The sequence below is a fragment of the Syzygium oleosum genome, unplaced genomic scaffold (assembly GCF_021117445.2).
Source record: "Syzygium oleosum isolate NSW1041296 unplaced genomic scaffold, Sole_v2.1 Sole_v2.20, whole genome shotgun sequence".
Lineage (NCBI taxonomy): Eukaryota > Viridiplantae > Streptophyta > Magnoliopsida > Myrtales > Myrtaceae > Syzygium > Syzygium oleosum.
The window spans coordinates 4,091,762-4,110,644 of NW_026607504.1; the positions used below are offsets into that span (position 1 = coordinate 4,091,762).

General features: G+C 42.1%; 2 protein-coding genes and 1 long non-coding RNA gene across 8 annotated transcripts in view; 2 read left to right on the plus strand and 1 right to left on the minus strand.

The window, feature by feature from the left end:
* Positions 1-18,883, plus strand: part of LOC115683628 (uncharacterized) — a 61,703-nt gene that overhangs the window by 10,073 nt on the left and 32,747 nt on the right. The gene's annotated exons all lie outside the window — the stretch shown is intronic.
* Positions 5,073-15,033, plus strand: LOC115663430 (uncharacterized). Of its 2 annotated transcripts, XR_008818545.1 has the most exons (5): positions 5,073-5,564; positions 13,365-13,583; positions 13,675-13,783; positions 13,878-13,978; positions 14,069-15,033. It is a non-coding gene; the product is annotated as an uncharacterized LOC115663430 (long non-coding RNA). The 2 variants fall into 2 exon arrangements; XR_008818544.1 differs by having other exon boundaries at positions 13,365-13,783.
* LOC130140568 (TMV resistance protein N-like) lies at positions 17,952-18,797 on the minus strand. The gene is made up of 2 exons (XM_056320222.1): positions 18,219-18,797; positions 17,952-18,024 (listed from the first exon to the last, which is right to left on the minus strand). The coding sequence occupies exons 1-2, from the start codon at positions 18,740-18,742 to the stop codon at positions 17,952-17,954; spliced, it is 597 nt and encodes a 198-aa protein (XP_056176197.1). The 5' UTR covers positions 18,743-18,797.

The window sequence follows — 18,883 nt, forward strand, 5'->3', positions numbered from 1 at the left end:
TTAATTTCCGAAAATTAAATGTTATTATTTTCGGAAAATTTCTAGCGTCAAATTGTGATGCCAATGTTGATTTTCGCCGTATAAGTTGGCGTATTTAGGAAATGATTTGAATGATTTCGATTCGAGGAAATATTTTGACATTTTGGAAAATTAAATTATTTTCGGATATTATTAATTAATTAATTCCGAATTTAATTTATTGTTGTTTCGGAAAATTTATAATTTCAAATTATGATTTCTAGTTTGAATGTTGGCGTTTGTGCCGTGATTTGTCGTATAAAACTATTTTTACGACAAATTGTTTTGATCGGAAGTTTTCAAGAAAGTTTACGAGATTATTGGCATTAAATTATTTTTATTGTTATGCCAAGAATGATAGTGATGCTTTGTAGTTGATAAACATGTTTGGCATCGAAGTTTGCAAGAATTGATTGACTGTTTGCATGTGTGACCACTTGATTTGTTATGTGACATTTTGTGAGCACTATTCATGGATGCATGGGCTAATTGCAAAGATAATAATTGGCCGGAATGCTTGTGTGCTCGTGTGGTCACATGTTGGAGCCGTCTTGCTGTGTATCGCTTGACGTTGCCCGATTTATCGGATGCCTGGGGATTATCTGGAGTACCGATACCCCGGATGCCTTGTCGCGGCCCGAGGCCGGACTCGATGCTCCTTACGGGATACCATCTTACTGTAGATCATTTGATGTTGCCGTATTGGAATGCCGTCTTATCGTAGATCGTTTGACGTAGCCGTGCCCGACGGGGCGGGACGGAGCCCGGTTATACCGGTAGACCGCCATCTTGCCGCAGATCGCTTGATGTGTAGTGGCCCCGAGGGGGCGTAATAACTGGATACGTGTGATGCATAGTGCTTGATTATGGGGTAGAAACTGCTAGGCATGGTATGGGACGTGCCCAAGCGGGTTTTTGCCTTATAATCGAGACACGCGCGACTGTGATGCATTAATGCATGGAAAATCTCTTTAAATGCTTCGAGTATGTGACATATGCATTTCATCAACGAGTGTATCAAGGCGAGGTAGGGATGCCTGTGGTTGTTTAATAATGTATTGTCGGTGCTGTGTTGCCTGCTTAGGGACCCCCATGCGAGTAGGCCTCCTAAGCGGGGCTTAGGCCGTTAACTTATTGAGACTTTCGTCTCATTTGTTGTTGTTAACCCCTTTTTCAGGCCCTTAGCATGTCGACGCACCCAGTGTGGTTCAGGTCGTTTGAAAGCTGGTTTTTGGAGTTCGACCTGTTGGTGGAGTAGACTGACCCCAGCCTGATATCTTTTTGCTGGCTTTTTGTGGCAGCGCCCGAAATGGGCTTGTAAGAATATTCCCAGGGGTTAATCAAGTGGAAATTAAAATAGTGTTGTTTGGCTGTTGTGATTTGTTTTCCTGACTATCCCTATTTGTTGTTGTCCGGGGATTGTTGTGTTCGTTTCCGCATGCGTAATTAAAAGATAAAACGAAGGGTCGGCGACGAGTCCTGGGACGTCGCATCATAATGACCATAACGGGATGTTGCGTGTCCGTAGGGTTCGGGGCGTGACAAAATTGCTATCTAGAGGTGATGGATTCATGCCTGTATATGCCTGAAAGAGAAGACAGAATTTTCAGAACATGTTGACCCACTTTCCATTAGCGTAAGATATATCATACTGTAAGTTCTGCTGCAAATGTTATTTTTTGACGAAACAAAATGGACTTAATCCAAAATAAAATTGAGTGATAATTTACATTAAGATTAATATACTAAATGATGTGACAGATTTCAAATATTCGAGTTACCAAGTGATCCATGTTGGACCGTGCGAGTGTTGACCAACTGCTTGAATTGGGTTGAGCGCGGGGCTTAAAAATATTGAATTTTCTTATTAATATCGCAAAAAATTCTAAACTAGTGCATTTATATCACATTTATCATAAACTAATTTTTGTGTTGCAAAAAAATCTAAATTGATACACTCGTGGCACGTTTAGTCCAAGCTAATTTTCATGTCATGTAAAATCCCAAACTAAATCTACCCTCCATTAACTTCTGTCCAGTATCTCGTAAATTGTGATGTGAAAACACGCATGCACAACTTGGATGATCAGCATGTGACGAGAATCCAACGTGGAAACTCAACATAAATGGGTTCCTTAAATGATGTCATTTTCAAGAAGTCAAACGTGAAGAACTGAACTGAAATTGGGATATCCGCTAAAATATGCTAATTTTGCTTAAGAGTCCTCTCACGTTTTGAAAATTTGCTAAAACTTCCAATTTTGCCTTAAGATTATGGTAGTCGTACCGGTTTTGGATTTTTTGTGATACGAAAATTATTTTGGGATGACTTAACCGGTGCACGTGTGTGGTGGCTAGCACGTGTCGCCCCCAGGGTTTACCTCCCGGCTGTCGGCCGTGCGGGGGTTCCCTGGGTTACAAAAAAAAAAAAATTTATTTTGGGATAATTGTGGTACAAGTCCACTAGTTTAGGATTTTTTCGTGATATGAAAATTAATTTAAGATAAATGTAATGCGAGTGTATTAATTTGATATTTGTTGTGCTGTTAATCCCAAATTTTCTTCGCAGAAACAATCCGACCTAAGCGAGACTTAGCGGGCTGGCTTGAGCCTTCACAGAAAATCGATTCCCATTCTGTTGTGGCAATTCGGTGGAGTATGTTACTGTATGTTGCTAGGATGTGAGCTTGGTTCTTTTTTGTATTAAGAAGTTATGCCACAGTTTCATAGGATCTGTATGGTCAAATGGCATAATGCGGTTGGTCATTATAGGGTTCGAGCAGAGTATAAGTCTTCAGACGTGCATGCGCCTGGCGAGAAGAAACTGCTTATTTCTCGTGTTTCGAGTTTTAAATTTGAACATGAGTCGAATCTGCCGCATTAGGGGCATTTAGTCTAGTTAGTGAATTTTGCGAGGACAAAAACCCTGCATATGAGGGGAAGAGCAGAAGGGATCAGAGAAAGCGAGACATGCTCACGATCTGGTCCAATGGTGATGCTTGCGTTTCCTGAAAGCACACCGCCGATATCAGAGGATCGAACGGTTCGTCTTGGATCTTGGAGAAGCGCCGTGTTGGAAGTTGATTCTCTGACTGGAAGACTGGTACGCGTCTATGGTTCATCAGATTTTCCATCTGCTTCTAGAAACGACATGGAAGAGAGACGAGGTACTGTTTTATTCGTTAATGATGCGAAGGATTTCGCAAAGTCGAACTCTAACAATGAGCAGCCTCGTCCAAGGACCACTGTTCTGCTCTGATTTTCGATAAGGTTTCGTGGAGCTTGTCCCTAGCTGAAACAGAGGCTTCCTTACTTGGTGAAGAAGACAATGGTCATTCCGGTAGTGCATCCCCTGTTGATTCGAGATATAGACTTGGTTGGGAATGTGGAGACCTCTTTACTATGCGATTCTCTTGCTCTTGTCCGCCTATTGTCGTTCACGTTCGAATTTGTCAGATGTACAATTCATCTTCTAGACCTTCTCAGCTTGAGATTGGTTGATCCTTGAATTTGAGCCCAAGAAAGTGAGGCTTCCTTCTTCTGATCTCATGCTTCATCAGCAACTGAAGATGGATATTATGGTAAGGTTGCAAAACGAGGATATGCTTTTGATGTGATAATGTCACTACCTGCTCCAGAGATCCATAATTCACGAGTTGTCTGTCGGTCGGGCTTACCATACAGCTTTCCACGGCGATATTTCGTGTATCTCTTTTAAGCAGTCAGAAGCTTCATCTGTTATATTGATGATCTTTTTGATCATCGACTGGTTTGTCTACTATTCCGTTCAAGTGCCAAACGAACAACCGAAGCTGTTGGGGAATTCTCGTAATAATTGGATTCGGAAAAAGAAGATGAGAAAAATGCTTCCTTCGGACACCTATCATATTTGCATGCTTCGACTAGTGGACACTTGGAAATAGGTTACATGACTAAGCAAATTGCACGTCCATTACTGCCAAAGAAGTTTATCCTATAAATATGAGTATTAGTGGAATTTATTTGGCCTTCTTGAAATTGAGAAATTGGCACAAAGAGATATAGCCGAATTTGGAAAACAAAAGAAAAGAAAACGAGAGAGATTTCAAGTTCGTCAAACTCAAAGTAGCTTTTATTGTTTGGTTTTGCAAATCTCTTTTTTCAAATTGTAAACTTATGTCAGTGATTAGATTTATTATAAGTAATGAAAGGCATAGCACGGCATGATAATATAAAAAGGGAAAATTTGATGTTTGAGCATTTTTGTTGCATAAATTTTGGATCGGGCATTTACTACCATTTTGATTATTTGAAATGGCATAGAAAAACATTTCTTGAAAATAATTATGAATTGATTGATTGTGAAATGTTCATAAAATGCTTTATGAAAGACTTGCAAAAGGTTATATGTACTATTAATTGTGAACATGGTTATATAATGTATTATGTTTTGAAAGGTTATATGTTTTGTTTTGTCAAACCGATTTATGAAATAGATACTAAATTGGTTTTGTGGATTTTCGGATGATGTTAGTAGATTAATGCTCATTATCACTGTGAACCCCATTGAGGGGTTTGTAAATAGGCATGTTATTTTAGAATATCTTTCTAGACTAAACCACCGACTCATATAAGTGGAGAACTAGCATAGAAGAAACTTGGTTGCCTCTGTCACAGGGCGTTAAGCATGACGCAGTTGAATATTAGGAAGTAGATTGATTAATAGAATGGACCATTGATGTTTAATTTGATATTGTTGATTAATTAAGTATTTCCAATTTGTATAAAACTCAATTGAAATGAAATAATTCATATTTGATTTGGTACGTATACCATAATCTAGTTCGGATTATTGAGTTTCCGGTATTTTTTTATAAATATGTACAGTGAATGTTTAATCTGCTTATAAGAGATATGTACTACTCATTATACCATTGATCTTAAATATTTTTCAAGTTGTTTAGCTAGCGGCAAGTATGACGAGGAATTTTGGGTAACTAAATTTTGGGTATGAGTTGAGATAGTTAAATATATGTTTGATATGGTATTTGTTGATATTTAGTTTAAATTATGTCCTCATCCATCCTATAGAAGTAAAGGTGCATATTGGATTTTGTTTTCTCATAGCTTGTTGAGCCGTTTGTGGAGCTTATAAATCTCTTGGATGTATTTGGTCTTTCACTGTTCTGAACTGTTCGAATTTTGTTGCAAGGTGGTTTATGCCCATTAACATTGGAATTTCCTTCCTCGTTGGTGGGGTTCTTGGATGGATTCTCGTAAAAGTATTGAAACCGATGAGTCACCTAGAGGGTCTGATCATTGCTGCTTGTTCAACAGGTATTCTTATCTAAAAGAATATGATGACCCGGTTCCTTGGCATCGTTGTTTCACATGAATTGAAAGACAAATTGGTTTGTTATTGTTTACTTAACTAATTGCCGTCAGGAAACTTGGGAAATCTACCCCTCATTGTAATCCCGGCGGTCTGTGATGAGGGCGGTAGCCCGTTTGGAGACTGGAATACTTGCCACTCCGCTGGACTCTCATATGCATCTTTCTCGATGGCGGTAAGTTCCCTTCCTTGTATGTTTAAATTATTTATCACATAGAAATTGGCTTCTCAGTAAAAGAAAAACAGGGATGACTAGTGTAAGACATATTGGGTGGACTGGCCCAAGATGGGCCAGCGCCCGGGCCCCGTGAGCCACAATAGGTAGTTATTTGCTCTATCTATAATAGAAGGCGCCCTTGGAAAACGAAGTGATTTTTTCATATGTGCAAACACACTCCTTCGACACAACGTATTCTGTTTTTGCTTCGGAACGCACGTGAGTACGAAAGACGATCGTAGAACTCTCAGCGCAAAGTGGCACTTAATGCGTGACAATACCGAGTATGTTCGTTGTGTGATATGCCTGTACGATCGGTGATACAAGTTGATGATCCTTGGGCACGTTTTCCGCATTGATCGAATTCGTTCGAATATGTTTCGAACACGACGATCGGGAATTGAGTTTTCCCAACATTGGTATCGAGCCCGTTTACTTGTTTCCGATCATGCATGTGTACCGTCTCTTCCATTGAAGTGTATCTTGCTTGTTTTTCGTTTCGGCCTTGTTTTTGGTTCGTTTCGTCCACCGAACCTGTTCATACATGTTTCGATTTTGTTTTTCGTCAAAACTTAAATTTTATTGTATAAACAGAAGGGCTCGTCGAGACGAGCAAAATGATGGGCGGCACGTCGCCGGAGGACGCCGCACGCGCCCTCACGCGCCGGCAGGCCCGTGCGCGCGGCGCGTGCGTGCGCACCACGCGGCCGTGCGAAAGGCGCGTCGGTCGCCGCTAACCGCCGATGATGACGTCATCGTGACGTCATCGAAGCGGACCATGACCCGACCCGAGACCCCGACCGGTTGGCCATGTGACCCGACCCCCGTTGACCTGGTTGACCCGACCCGTTGACCGTTGACCCGACCCGTTGATGGTTGACCCGACCCGGTTGACCCGGCCCGTTGACCCGGCCCCGTTGACCAAACCGGTTGACCGTTGACCGGTCAACGGTCGGAACGGTCAAACCGGTCGGACCGGACCGGTTCAAACCGGCAGAATGACCAAGTTATTTCTTTCGGCCCGTTCGAGCTCATTTGAACTCCGATTTGGGCGTTCTTGGTATCGACGTGCTCGTATCGGAATGTTCTACGTTATGGTGTATTCATATTACAGTTTTTCTGCACTTATGAATGTGAAAATGCACGATAAACCCTATGTACACATACTTAGGGGTATATTCTTTAGCATTTTCTCTAGTATTTCTCTATAGTTTTTTGAAATACAAGTGCTAGATCATATGTATATGAATAAGCATTCCTTATCTTAATGTATCATGGATTATAAGTAATCCTTCGTTCTGCATTCGTTGCGGGAACAATGGTACATTTGAGACGCACTCCGATAATCCCGTAACGGCGGCTCAAAAGGAGAAGCTTGAAAACCTAAGAGTCAAGCTAGCTCTTTATCGATGGGACGCTAAAGATGATATGATGACACACATCATCAAGGTCAACAAAATGATACAGGATATCATTTGGAACGGTTTTGTAATGCCGGAATATGTAATGGTCGGAGCCCTAAAATGCACTATGCCTGATGAGTTGGGAAGAATGCTTGATAAGGTTAAAGAAACCTTAAATGGTCCAAGCTATAAGATGCTTGTGGAGAATTTTGTGCAAGAATACATAAGGGTTAGGGCAAGAAGAACATCAACCCTTGCATTGAATGGGTCGAGGCGCACATCATGGCCCGGATCTAGGGGTTTTCCAGGAGCCTCTGTTTATGTTCCGAAGAAAATAAAACTTTCTAAAGAATTTTATGAGTCCTTTCCTGTCTATGTGTTAGATTGGTACACTTGATGTTGTTCTTTTGGAATTTGGAATCAATTCTGTATATGTTTCAAGTTGTTATTACATGTTCTTAAATATTTGTGAATGTGTTATGAAATATATATATATGGCTATGAATTTTTTGTGATTTCTCATTTTATATTGCCATATCACATGTTATGTTAATATGTGGGAAGTTCTTCAAAGTTTGTATAACTTTTGAAAAATCAATTTCTTTACATAAATGATTATGTTAATGGTAATTTCAAATTGGGTTTTTTAGACGATGATTGGGAACATAGTGAACTTTCGACTCTAAGACCTTTTGTGAAACTATTCATTAATATGATTAGTTTATGTAATCATGATGCTGATGAAGCATTTAGATAGGCTTTAATAACTCGTGCGTATGTGTCTGAAATGTTCAGATACGATGGCTTCAGCAACTAAGAACATAGTGGCTGAACTGAATAAGGGAGAAAAATTGAATGGTGACAATTATGAGATTTGGAGTCTCAAGATTCAATATGTGCTGGAAGAGCAAGAGGCACTCGAAGCTCTAAACCAGATTATGGAAGAACCTGAGGATGGGACAACTGCCCAACACAAGAGGGACAAAGATGCCTTTGTCTTGTTTGGAAAAGAAAGAACTCTCTTGCTCGCATTACGTTGCTAAGCGCATGGACAATGACATCATGCGAGAGTTCGGACGTTTCCGGAGCGCCAAAGACATGTGGGCTGCATCGGCATCAAGATTTGGTCGAACTCACGTGACCAAACTAAGACAACTCACTATCCGTTTCGACTCATATAAGATGTCTCATGGAAAGACCATGAAACAACATTTGAGGCGGATGTCGAATATGATTAGTGAGCTAAAGGATGCCGGGCACATACTCCCGATGAACAAGCAGTGTGCAAGAATCCGCTCTTTGCCTCAAAGCGGGAGCACATGAAGATCCATTTGACCCACAATGAGGGCATCAAGACCTTCGAGGATGCTATGCGGCATCTTGAGCCTGGAAGAGGATCGCCTCATGGCGGCTAAGCCTAAACCGATATTTACTTTCTTGGTTTTAGCTCGCATGGAGTTTCGGGCTCCAAGAGGAAGCACCTGTTTGGGTCAAAGAAGTGGAAAGGCAAGGGGCCAAGTCCTTCGAGCAAGAAGCCGAGGCTCAACCAACGGGAGAAAGGAAAGCGTCCTTTCAAGAAGAACATTTCAAGAGTGAAATGTTTCAACTGTGGCAAGAAGGGTCACTTTGCTCGCGACTGTGGCGAACCAAAGAAGACTCGGGAGCCACAGACCATGTAGCGAAGGACAGAGGAGCTTTCGTGGAGTTCCGACGAGTTCCACAAGGAACGAAGTGGATATACGTGGGGAACAATTCAAGAGTGGAGGTCAGAGGCATTGGCACCTGTCAACTACTTATGCGCGGTGGACGCACGTTGTTCCTACATGATGTGCTATTTGCTCCAGAGATTCGTCGGAACTTAGTTTCAGTGTTGGTTTTAGTTAGACTTGGTTTTAATGTAAACTTCCATAAAAATGGTGTAGACTTGTCTTTAGATACAAGTTATTATGGTTCCGGATATTTCTTAGATGGTTTCATTGTATTAGATGTTGACTATTGTGAAGTTAATGTTAGTTATTCCTTATTTACATCATCTGATTCTTATGAGAATGATGTGAACGTGTGGCATGCTAGACTTGGTCATATTGGCCAACAAAGAATGAATAGATTGGCTAAAGATGGCTTATTGGGCAATATTAAAAAGGTTGATTTGCCCATATGTGAGCATTGCCTAGAAGGAAAAACAACACGGAAACCATTTGGAAAAGGAACAAGAGCTGAATTTCCTTTGCAATTAATCCATACTCGACATCGTGGTCCAATGAATGTAAAAGCAAGGCACGGTCTGTTTATTTCATCACATTCATTGATGATTATACTCGATTCGGACATGTCGATTTGATTTCTCATAAGTCTGAAGCTTTAAATTGCTTTAAAAGATTTATGACCTTAGTGGAAAATCAATTAGACAAGAAAATAAAAGCATTAAGATCCGATCGAGGTCGAGAATATCTGTCGATCGGTTCGAGAAATTTATGTGATGAAAAGGGAATAGAAAGACAACTGACTATTCCATATACTCCTCAACAAAATGGTGTTGCGGAAAGAAGAAACAGAACCTTAATGGAAATGGTTAGATCAATGATGGCACAAGCTAACTTGCCAATCACCTTTTGGGGTGATGCTTTGTTGACTGCCGCCACATACTTAACCGTGTGCCTTCTAAATCGATTGCTTCTACTCCATATGAGTTATGGACAGCGAAAGCCCGATTTAAGCTTTCTAAAACCTTGGGGTTGTCTGCCTATACTCGTGAATCTTCTCACAAGTATGGAAAATTAGGCCCAAGAGGCAAAAAGAGTATTTTTATAAGATACTCGGAGCACTCAAAAGGATATGTATTCATAGGTGAGCAAGAAAGCGGAAGTATAACTGAATTTGAATCACGGGATGTCACATTCTTAGAGAATGAATTTCCTAAAAAGGGCGAAGTAGGTGGTGATTACTCACTATACGAATCTGTGGATCGTGATAGTGAAGTTAGTGGGAGCATTGTGACAAATGGAGAGTTGAATGCAACCCAGTCTCAATTGCAACCACTTAAAGAGACGACACCACCATTATCTCATTCGAGTGGGAGCGCAATGGAACGGGGTGAATCATCAGGAGTACAGCATTCCATACGACAGTCAAGTCGTAATAGGATTCCCCGTCGACGTTTTGACATTGAAGGAGAAGCTTTCATGATCGTCCCACAAGATGAAGATGAGCCGAAGAATGTGAACGATGCTCTAAAGTGCCCTGATAAGGAAGAATGGATACATGCAATGGAAGAGGAAATGGAGTCATTAAGATCAAACCAAGTTTGGGAATTGGTTGACCTTCCAAAAGGACGCAAAGCCATTGGGAACAAGTGGGTTCTCAAAATAAAGCGTAAGGGTGATGGCTCAAAAGAGAGGTATAAGGCTCGCCTTGTGGCGAAAGGATATAATCAACGGGAAGGAGTTGACTTTGAAGAAACTTTTTCTCCGTGGTTAGATTTACCTCTATTCGCCTTATTCTGGCAATAGTAGCTAGTATGGATCTGGAATTACATCAAATGGATGTAAAGACTGCATTCCTCAATGGAGAATTAGAGGAAGAAATTTATATGGAACAACCTGTTGGTTTCATTACAAAAGGCCAGGAGCACAAAGTGTGTCGACTATTGAGGTCGATATATGGCCTTAAGCAGTCTTCGAGACAATGGTATATACGTTTTCATGATGCCATAATGGCATATGATTTTGTAATGATTAGTGAAGACAATTGTGTATATATCAAAAGATCCAAAGATCAATTTGTGATCTTGTCATTATATGTTGATGATATACTAATTGCTAGGAAGATATGGAGTTGGTTAATACGATCAAGAATTGGTTATCTTCCAATTTTGAGATGAAAGATATGGGTGAAGGCTGCATACATTCTTGGAGTTAAGATTTCAAGAGATCGCTCAAAGAAATCCCTATCCCTTTCACAAGAGACGTATGTGAATAAAATCCTTGAGCGATTTCGTATGCAAGACTGTAAACCAATAGATACTCCTATTGCAAAAGGCGAAGCATTAAGCGACAGAATGTGTCCTAAGACTTCACAAGAAAAGGAGCAAATGGAACAAGTTCCATATGCTAGTGCTGTCGGAAGCTTGATGTACGCTATGATGTGTACAAGACCTGATATTTGTTATGCAGTAGGAATGGTAAGTAGATACCAATCCAATCCAGGTCAAGCACATTGGATCGCCGTCAAAAGAATCCTGAGATATCTAAAGGGAAGTGCCGACTATGCGCCGACTTATCAAGGAAGTGATCTACACCTTGAAGGCTATACGATGCCGATCGGGAGGAGATTTAAAAGAAAGGAAATCTACTGGATACGTATTCTTACTGAATAATGGCGCCATATCTTGGAGCAGTAAGAAACAACAGTGTGTAGCCTTATCTACAATGGAAGCCGAGTTCGTGGCTCTATCAGCAGCGGCACAAGAAGCTGTTTGGCTTAGAAGATTTTTGGATCACTTAGGTGTTCCTGAGAATGCTGCAAAACCCAGTATTGGTCTATTGTGATAGCCAAGCAGCAATAGCGTACACTAAGGATCCCAAGTACCATGGAAAGACCAAACATATAGATATCAAGTATAACTATGTCAAGGACATGGTTGCACGAAAGGAAGTGAACGTGAAGTACATATCTACACAAAGGATGATAGCAGATCCTATGACGAAACCAATTCCTAGAGAAGTTTTCCATGGTCATGTGAGATCTCTAGGACTGTGTAGAATATGATGTACTGAATATTGTAATTTTCCCAGAATGTTCACTATTAATGAAGTTTGTTATTATCAATGCCTATAAGTTTGTATGACGTTTGTGAATATTGATGCTGAGTGCATTATATTGAAAATGTATGTCGGACGGATGAGAGATTAGCCCACTCACACGGGTAATCGCTCTACTCACTTGTGTGATGAATAGAGATGAGACAGTTTTAAGCTTGTTATCTAGGTGATAATTGAGAGCTCAAGCTTGAAGCATGGACGTCGCCTTAACAGAATGTTAAGATGAGGACATATAGATTATTATGTCCGAAAGTGAAATGACCCACATATTTCACTTTACCTGTCTTTGATGCCAGATGTGAGTTCTGATAGATGCTTATGAATAGAGTAGATTTGTGGACTCAAGTTAGACATTGAGTATGTCTAAACTATCATCTGTACGGTATTGAGAGTAAAGACATACGCTCTATGGGAAAAGGAGAGAATACCGTAATACGTATTTCATATTACGTATGCATGGGACGACCGATAAGAGTTGGCAAAAATTTGTGATCTCAATTTTTAAGTCGTGTGAGACTCTTGAAGAAAATAGTTCTTCTCAATTAAAGTGCCCTCACGACTCTTACTTATTCTCAAAATTTCTATTCAGTGTTTGCTATCTTAGGATGTTGCCGATGATCATGATAATTCGGTCTAACGGGGCATTTCTAGAAAAGCGAGTTGGACCGAAATGGAGAGGTTTAAGGAAAGAGGAAGATCAATTTAATTTATGATGTCACATTCTATATTTGTATTCACAGGTCGACCAATTATGATTTTGAGTAAATCATAGTTGTGAATACAATATACGAGATACTAAAAGAGATCAAGAGAGATGAAAATTGTGGTGATTGATCTAGGAACCGCATACTAATTCTACTCGGATAATGCCCAAATTTGAGCTGTTATATATTCCTAATGAGATGTATAACAACGAGCTCGTAGTATCTTTGGTCGCGACGGATTATTTGCCAATATGAACTTTGCAAGGAAGAGAGTTGTGTTTAGCCCATCGTGGGCGAGTGGGAGATGTAAGACATATTGGGTGGACCGCCCAAGATGGGCCAAACCGGCCCGTGAGCCACAAGGGCCACGAGGTAGTTATTTGCCTATCTATAATAGAAGGCACCCCTTGGAAAACAGAAGTGATTTTTTCATATGTGCAAACACACTCCTTCGACACAACGTATTCTCTGTTTTTGCTTCGAACGCACGTGAGTACGAAAGACGATCGTAGAACTCTCAAGCGCAAAGTGGCACTTAAACGTGACAATACCGGGTATGTTCGTTGTGTGATATGCCTGTACGATCGGTGATACAAGTTGATGATCCTTGGGCACGTTTTCCGCATTGATCGAATTCGTTCCGAATATGTTTCGAACACGACGATCGGGAATTGAGTTTTCCCAACAACTAGTAATACGCGCTTTCATTGTTCGCCGTCTTCAACGTGATCAAATAATGCCTTGAATTCATGTTTCTGGTTTTAGCTGCATTGAGTCTAATGTTTCAGTGTGTGACTACATAGTGTATTTTCTTATCTGGTGTCTAAGCAGCTTGGTGGTTTCTACCTCTGGACTTACACTTACCAACTTATCGGAACATCGTCCATGAAGTATAAAGCGATTCAAGCTGCCAAGGAGGCCTTGAAGGCACCTAACATTGATCCAAATTCCGGTTCAGAAACACACCTTCTCAAGTAAAAAGATGGAGAGCAACAAGCTATTGTTAGTGTGCAGTGGACAAGGGCTAGTGAAGATGCAGAAACACAAGCTGTGAGACTCATTCTTTTCTTTCCCATTCGACTTGTGGCGCAAGAAAAGTTATATTTTCGTTGCTCTATTTGCATGAGCAATTGTATTTCAGATTTCACATGGGGATTCAGATAAGACCAATACATCACTCTGGAATATAGTTAGAGTAACCTCTTCACCAAGTGCTGGAGGAGCTAATGTCTCCTCCTACACTTGCTGCAGTGAGTTTCATCAAGATTCTCCTGCATTATGCTTGCGAAGCGTAATATTTTCTAGTTAAAGGACACAAAGTGACAATTTTCTCTATGTGAACAGATAGTTGGATTCATTGTCGGGGCAATCACATTCTTGAAGAACCTCATAATCGGTGAGAACGCGCCCCTTCGTGTGATACAGGACACTATTCAACTATTAGGGTAAGAAAGATCAACCTTATGAATTGTGAATTCCGTAAACCTTAGTTTATCTCAATGATTTTGGCCTTAAACTGAAATTCTGTGAAGCAGGGATGGGACTATTCCTTGCATCACACTTATCTTAGGAGGCAACCTCACTCAAGGCAAGATTTTCTTGACCCTCCATTTTCTCTCAAACAGAAATTTTGGAGTTTATTGATCGATTGTTGTGTGTGAACAGGTTTACGCTCTTCGAGAATCAGACCATGGGCTATCGCCGGGGTGATTTGTGTTCGGTATGTGATACTTCCAGTGATTGGCATTGGAGTCGTGAAGGCTGCCGGTAAGCTTGGCCTTCGGGCATCAGACCCATTGTACCACTATGTCTTGATGGCTCAGTTCTCACTCCCACCAGCCATGAATATTGGTAAGTGTAGCTAACTTCTTCAAAGAGAAAGGAAAAGGAAGAAAAAAATAGAAGGTAGTCAGATAAAAAGGTCTTGAAGTCAACTTTATTAGTTTCAAGTCAAGAGGGCATTTGATTCGGTATGTGAAGCAATGCAGATTTCTTGTACCTTTGTCCAATTTTTCTGAAGTTGAAACACGTCTCAGCTAGTGACTCGCACTACTACATATTCAGTCGAGCAACATAGACAGAATCTTGATTGTGAAATGAGTATTTAGATTGAATCTTGATTTGGGAACATACAGATGGAGAGCTAAACATAGGAGTGCAAGTGTAGTTCAACAAAGTAGAGCTAGTTCACTAGGAATTTTCATGCTACTGATTTTCTCAAGAAAGCTGCTGAGAGTTTTGTGAAATTTGCAGGGACAATGACCCAGCTCTTTGATGTGGGTCCAGAGGAGTGTTCAGTGCTCTTCCTCTGGACATACTTGTTTGCAGCCATAGCTCTCACTTTCTGGTCAACTGTGTACATGTGGATCTTGTCCTTATATTATTTTCTCAGGCTAATTGAGTCAGACTTGGACACAGCCAATTTTGCCGGAACTTTGGGAAGCTGAGCTTGTAATTCATATAAGAATTATATAAACTTCATAGTCATGTACGCCAACAACAGACACATAGTTGACAGGGCCGAAAACAAATGTCCGGTGATTTACCTAAAATGCTGGCAAAACAATGTAATGCTGAGTCAGCAACCCGCAATTTGAAAGTTCGAGCTGATAGAAAATGATGCTGCTTTGGTTTTTCAAATTGAAAGCAGTCGAGCAATGGTATGCTCTAACGGGAAGTTCACGCATCACCATTAGAACTACCAAGGTCTCAGGAGAGTTGATCGAATATGGAACTGGAGTCCTAGGATTAATCGAATATAACGCTCATCTTACACCGGTACCATGTCAAACTAACGGGCTTTCAAATACTTCGTAAAGAAGTTCGGACAAACATGAAATGTTGGGTATGTTATGTATCATCGACAGATTACCATGATGCTTGTGCTGAGGTTATTTCTATGCATCCTACTCTAAAATTTAAAAAGAACCTTCGCCGAAGTTCAAGAATTTCAATCAATATCAACTTTAGTGTCCATTTTAATTTAAACACAACTATCGACAATTGGTCAGTTCGTTGCTTAGATTAAAGATGACTAACGAGACTTCACCATGGTTCCTAGTACTTCAAACCAGATGAAGAAAAATTTATATACTATGTACAAATCAGCAAAGAGGGTGTATACCGCATAGCCTGGAAAATACAAAGGCCTAAATCTGTTCAGCGTCTATTCACTTGTGCTAGATTGGCGTCAAACGTGCTTCTTCGGCACTCTCCTTTGCTGACTTCTGAAGCCATTTTGTACAGTTAGAGTCAACTAGCAACTCAACCAAAACCCCAATCATTTCTTTGTTTTGGCCCATGTAAGTCTTGGTCTTGTTGGACGAAGATTCCACTCTTTTCTTATGCGAGAGAGAGTCGTGCAAACTTGTCCGATAAACCAAACTACTCGAGTATCGAGAGACGGTGACTCACATTTAGTCTTGTCCAACAAAAGAAAAATGGGCGTAAGCTTTGTACTTTATTCTATGGTACGACCGGTTTTATGAATGCATTTTTCGCGAAACGGGTCGATCCGATAATCTCCGTTATTTCTCGGAAAGCACTCTCCTATCGACATTTCTCGTTACGCCTAACCTAATTCGATATGAGAATGAAAGAGCGATAAGCATGTTAGAGGGGTCGTGCTCGTCAGTGTGGTAATTAGTGATGTTCATTATGGGGAAAATTGTCAAATCAGTCCTAAACTTATTGTACGGCGGCCAATTCAGTCCTAAACATTTCAATTTTGCCAATTCAGTCCTAAATCTTTCTAATTCTTGCTAATTCAGTCCTTCCGGCCAATTTTGACCGGCCGGCGCCTGCCAATGCTGACGTGGCAATTTTTTTTTTTTTCAATTTTTTAATCTTTTTAAATCTTTTTTTTTCTAATTTCTTCCTCTGGCCGGTCCGGCGACCGGCCAGAGGGGAGGGCCGGCGAGGTCGACCTCGCCGGCCTCGCCGCTGCTGAGGCGAGGCCGACCTCGCCGTCGCCTGGTTCGCGATGGCGAGGTCGAGCCTCGCCCAAATCTAGCGAGGCTCGACCTCACCGTCGCGACCCGGGCGACGGCGAGGTCGGCCTCGCCTGCCGCAGCCTCACCTCGCCCAGCAACGGCGAGGCCGACCTCGCCGATGCCCGGGTCGCGACGGTGAGGTCGGCCTCGCTGGCTGGCGGGCGAGGCGAGGCCCAGGCGGCGAGGCTGACCTCGCCGACGCTTGGGTCGCAACGGCGAGGTCGACCTCGCCGGCCCTCCCCTCTGGCCGGTCGTCGGTCGCCGGTCACCGGACCGGCCAGAGGAAGAAATCAGAAGAAAAAAAAAGATTAAAAAATTGAAAAATAATAAAAAATTGCCAAGTCAGCGTTGGGCCGGCGGCCACGTTAGCGCCGGCCGGCCAAAATTGGCCGGAAGGACTGAATTGGCAAGAATTAAAAAGGTTTAGGACTGAATTGATAAAATTAAAAAGTTTAGGACTGAATTGATCGCCGTACAATAGGTTTAGGACTGATTTAACAATTTTTCGTTCATAATGTCTAGCATTGTAGGGCCAGTAGGACCCCGTGTGCATCAATTCTACCACCTTTTAGTCTTATAATGTTTCCCTCTTTAGTTCGACAACGGCCGGAAGAACTCATTATTGTCCTGAGTAATCTTTCTCTCTTAATTTTTGCTCTTCCTTAATTACATTGCAATAATGCAGCGATCGCAGGAAGGTTCGGATGTTCCTTCCTTGGGCTGCTGCTGAACCTTTTGGGCTCTCCTCAGTCTCGCCCGTGGTTTCATCAGGCAGTCTGTAGTTTGGAGCTGATCTGAGTGTTATGGACGTTCTCGTTTGATCCTCGCCGGCTGTCTTTTGGGCCGAGCAACGCGCGTCGGTTCGGAGCAGAAGAGACAGAGTGTTGATGCGCTTGCCCGTTGGGTTTCTCCAGTCTCTTCAACGGTGAGTACAGTTTCTTCCGATTTCTTGTAAGTAGTGATGAAGTACAACGGTTTCTTCCAGTTTTGCCTAGAAAAGAGGCAAGGGAGAGACTTTATCCCGCCGTCCGGCACAGACTTTTTGCCTTTATACATTAAGCGATTATTGACGATGAAAGTCATGACAAGGACGAGCATATCTCTTCAGAGAACGATGGCGGGCTTGGTAACGGGAGGAGTGGTGATGAGGGTGATCGTTATTTGAAAGCACTTTCCAATTGGAAGAAAAGACACGAGTCTGGAAAGAGCAGCGGAAGTCTTGACCGAAAGGAGGAGCATGTCTGTTCAGAGAATGGAGGCAGGCTTGGTGATCGTGGGAGCTACGATGAGGGTGATCCTAATTTGAAGATGCCTCCCAAGATGAAGAAAGAACACAAGTCAATAGCGAGTGATGCAAGTCTTGACAGAAAGGACGAGCATGTCACTTCAGAGATCAAAGGCAAGCTTGGTAGTAGTAGGCCAAACTTCAGGGGAGCTTGTTCTGGGAATAATCTTCAAGAGACGTCCTACAATTTTGCTCGATGAAAAGCGATTGATCCCTGTAGTTGTATGGGAAGAACAAGTTCAAATATGACTAACTATAGCCCGGAGACGCCATCGGCACATAAGCAAGAAACACACGAACTAGATTCAATCAGTAGTAGAGTTCAAATCGAGAACCAATATGAGCTTTTGCGGACCTGGGAATACAACTAACAAGAACATAATTTTCTTGGGGAAGAAGGTGCATTACCCATTAGCATCATTATTCAAATGCCATCCTGACAAATTCCCAGCTTCTTTTAGCGAATCCCTCCACTTCTGCACCAGCAAATCGTCCGTGTGGGTGGCCAAACACCTTCCGAAACCATCCCCGAATCGCTCGCTCTGTTTCCGAACGTCGCGTGGCTGAACATCGTAGAAAATGGGCAGAAGCACATGACCCCGATGATCTCTGAACCTTCTGTTGCACTCCAGGATCTCCACCAGCTCGTCCAAGCACCACCGCGAGTCGGCGTAGTTGGTGGTGAACACGACGAGAGAAACCCTAGAATGGCGAATCGCGTCGAGCAGCTTGGCCTCAATAAGAATCCCGGTCTCCTCTTTATCATTGTCCCAGAAGTAGTAGATCCCCGCCTGCTTCAGCGCGCGGAAGAGGTGGGCCGCGAAATTCTTCCTGATGTCCTCGCCCCTGAAGCTCACGAACACGTCGTACTTCCACCGATGAACCGAAGCGGAAGAAGATGGAACGGGTCCCTCCATCTCTTCGATCCCCATGAGGATAATCCGCGATTGAGCGAGAGACCAAGAAGAAGCTCGAAACTTTTCCTCGCAAGCGGAGCGCACAAATGAGAGAGAGAGAGAGAGAGAGAGAGAGAGAGAGAGGGGGGGAGAGAGCAGGCGCAAGTGAAGTAAATT

Bases quoted from the DNA above. Each gene is read 5' to 3' on its own strand.
- LOC130140568 (XM_056320222.1), bottom strand. From the start codon at position 18,742: ATGGGGATCGAAGAGATGGAGGGACCCGTTCCATCTTCTTCCGCTTCG. The intron at 18,025-18,218 runs GTAATGCACCTT...ATACAACTACAG, and splicing joins TTGAATAATGATGCTAATGG to GGATCAATCGCTTTTCATCG.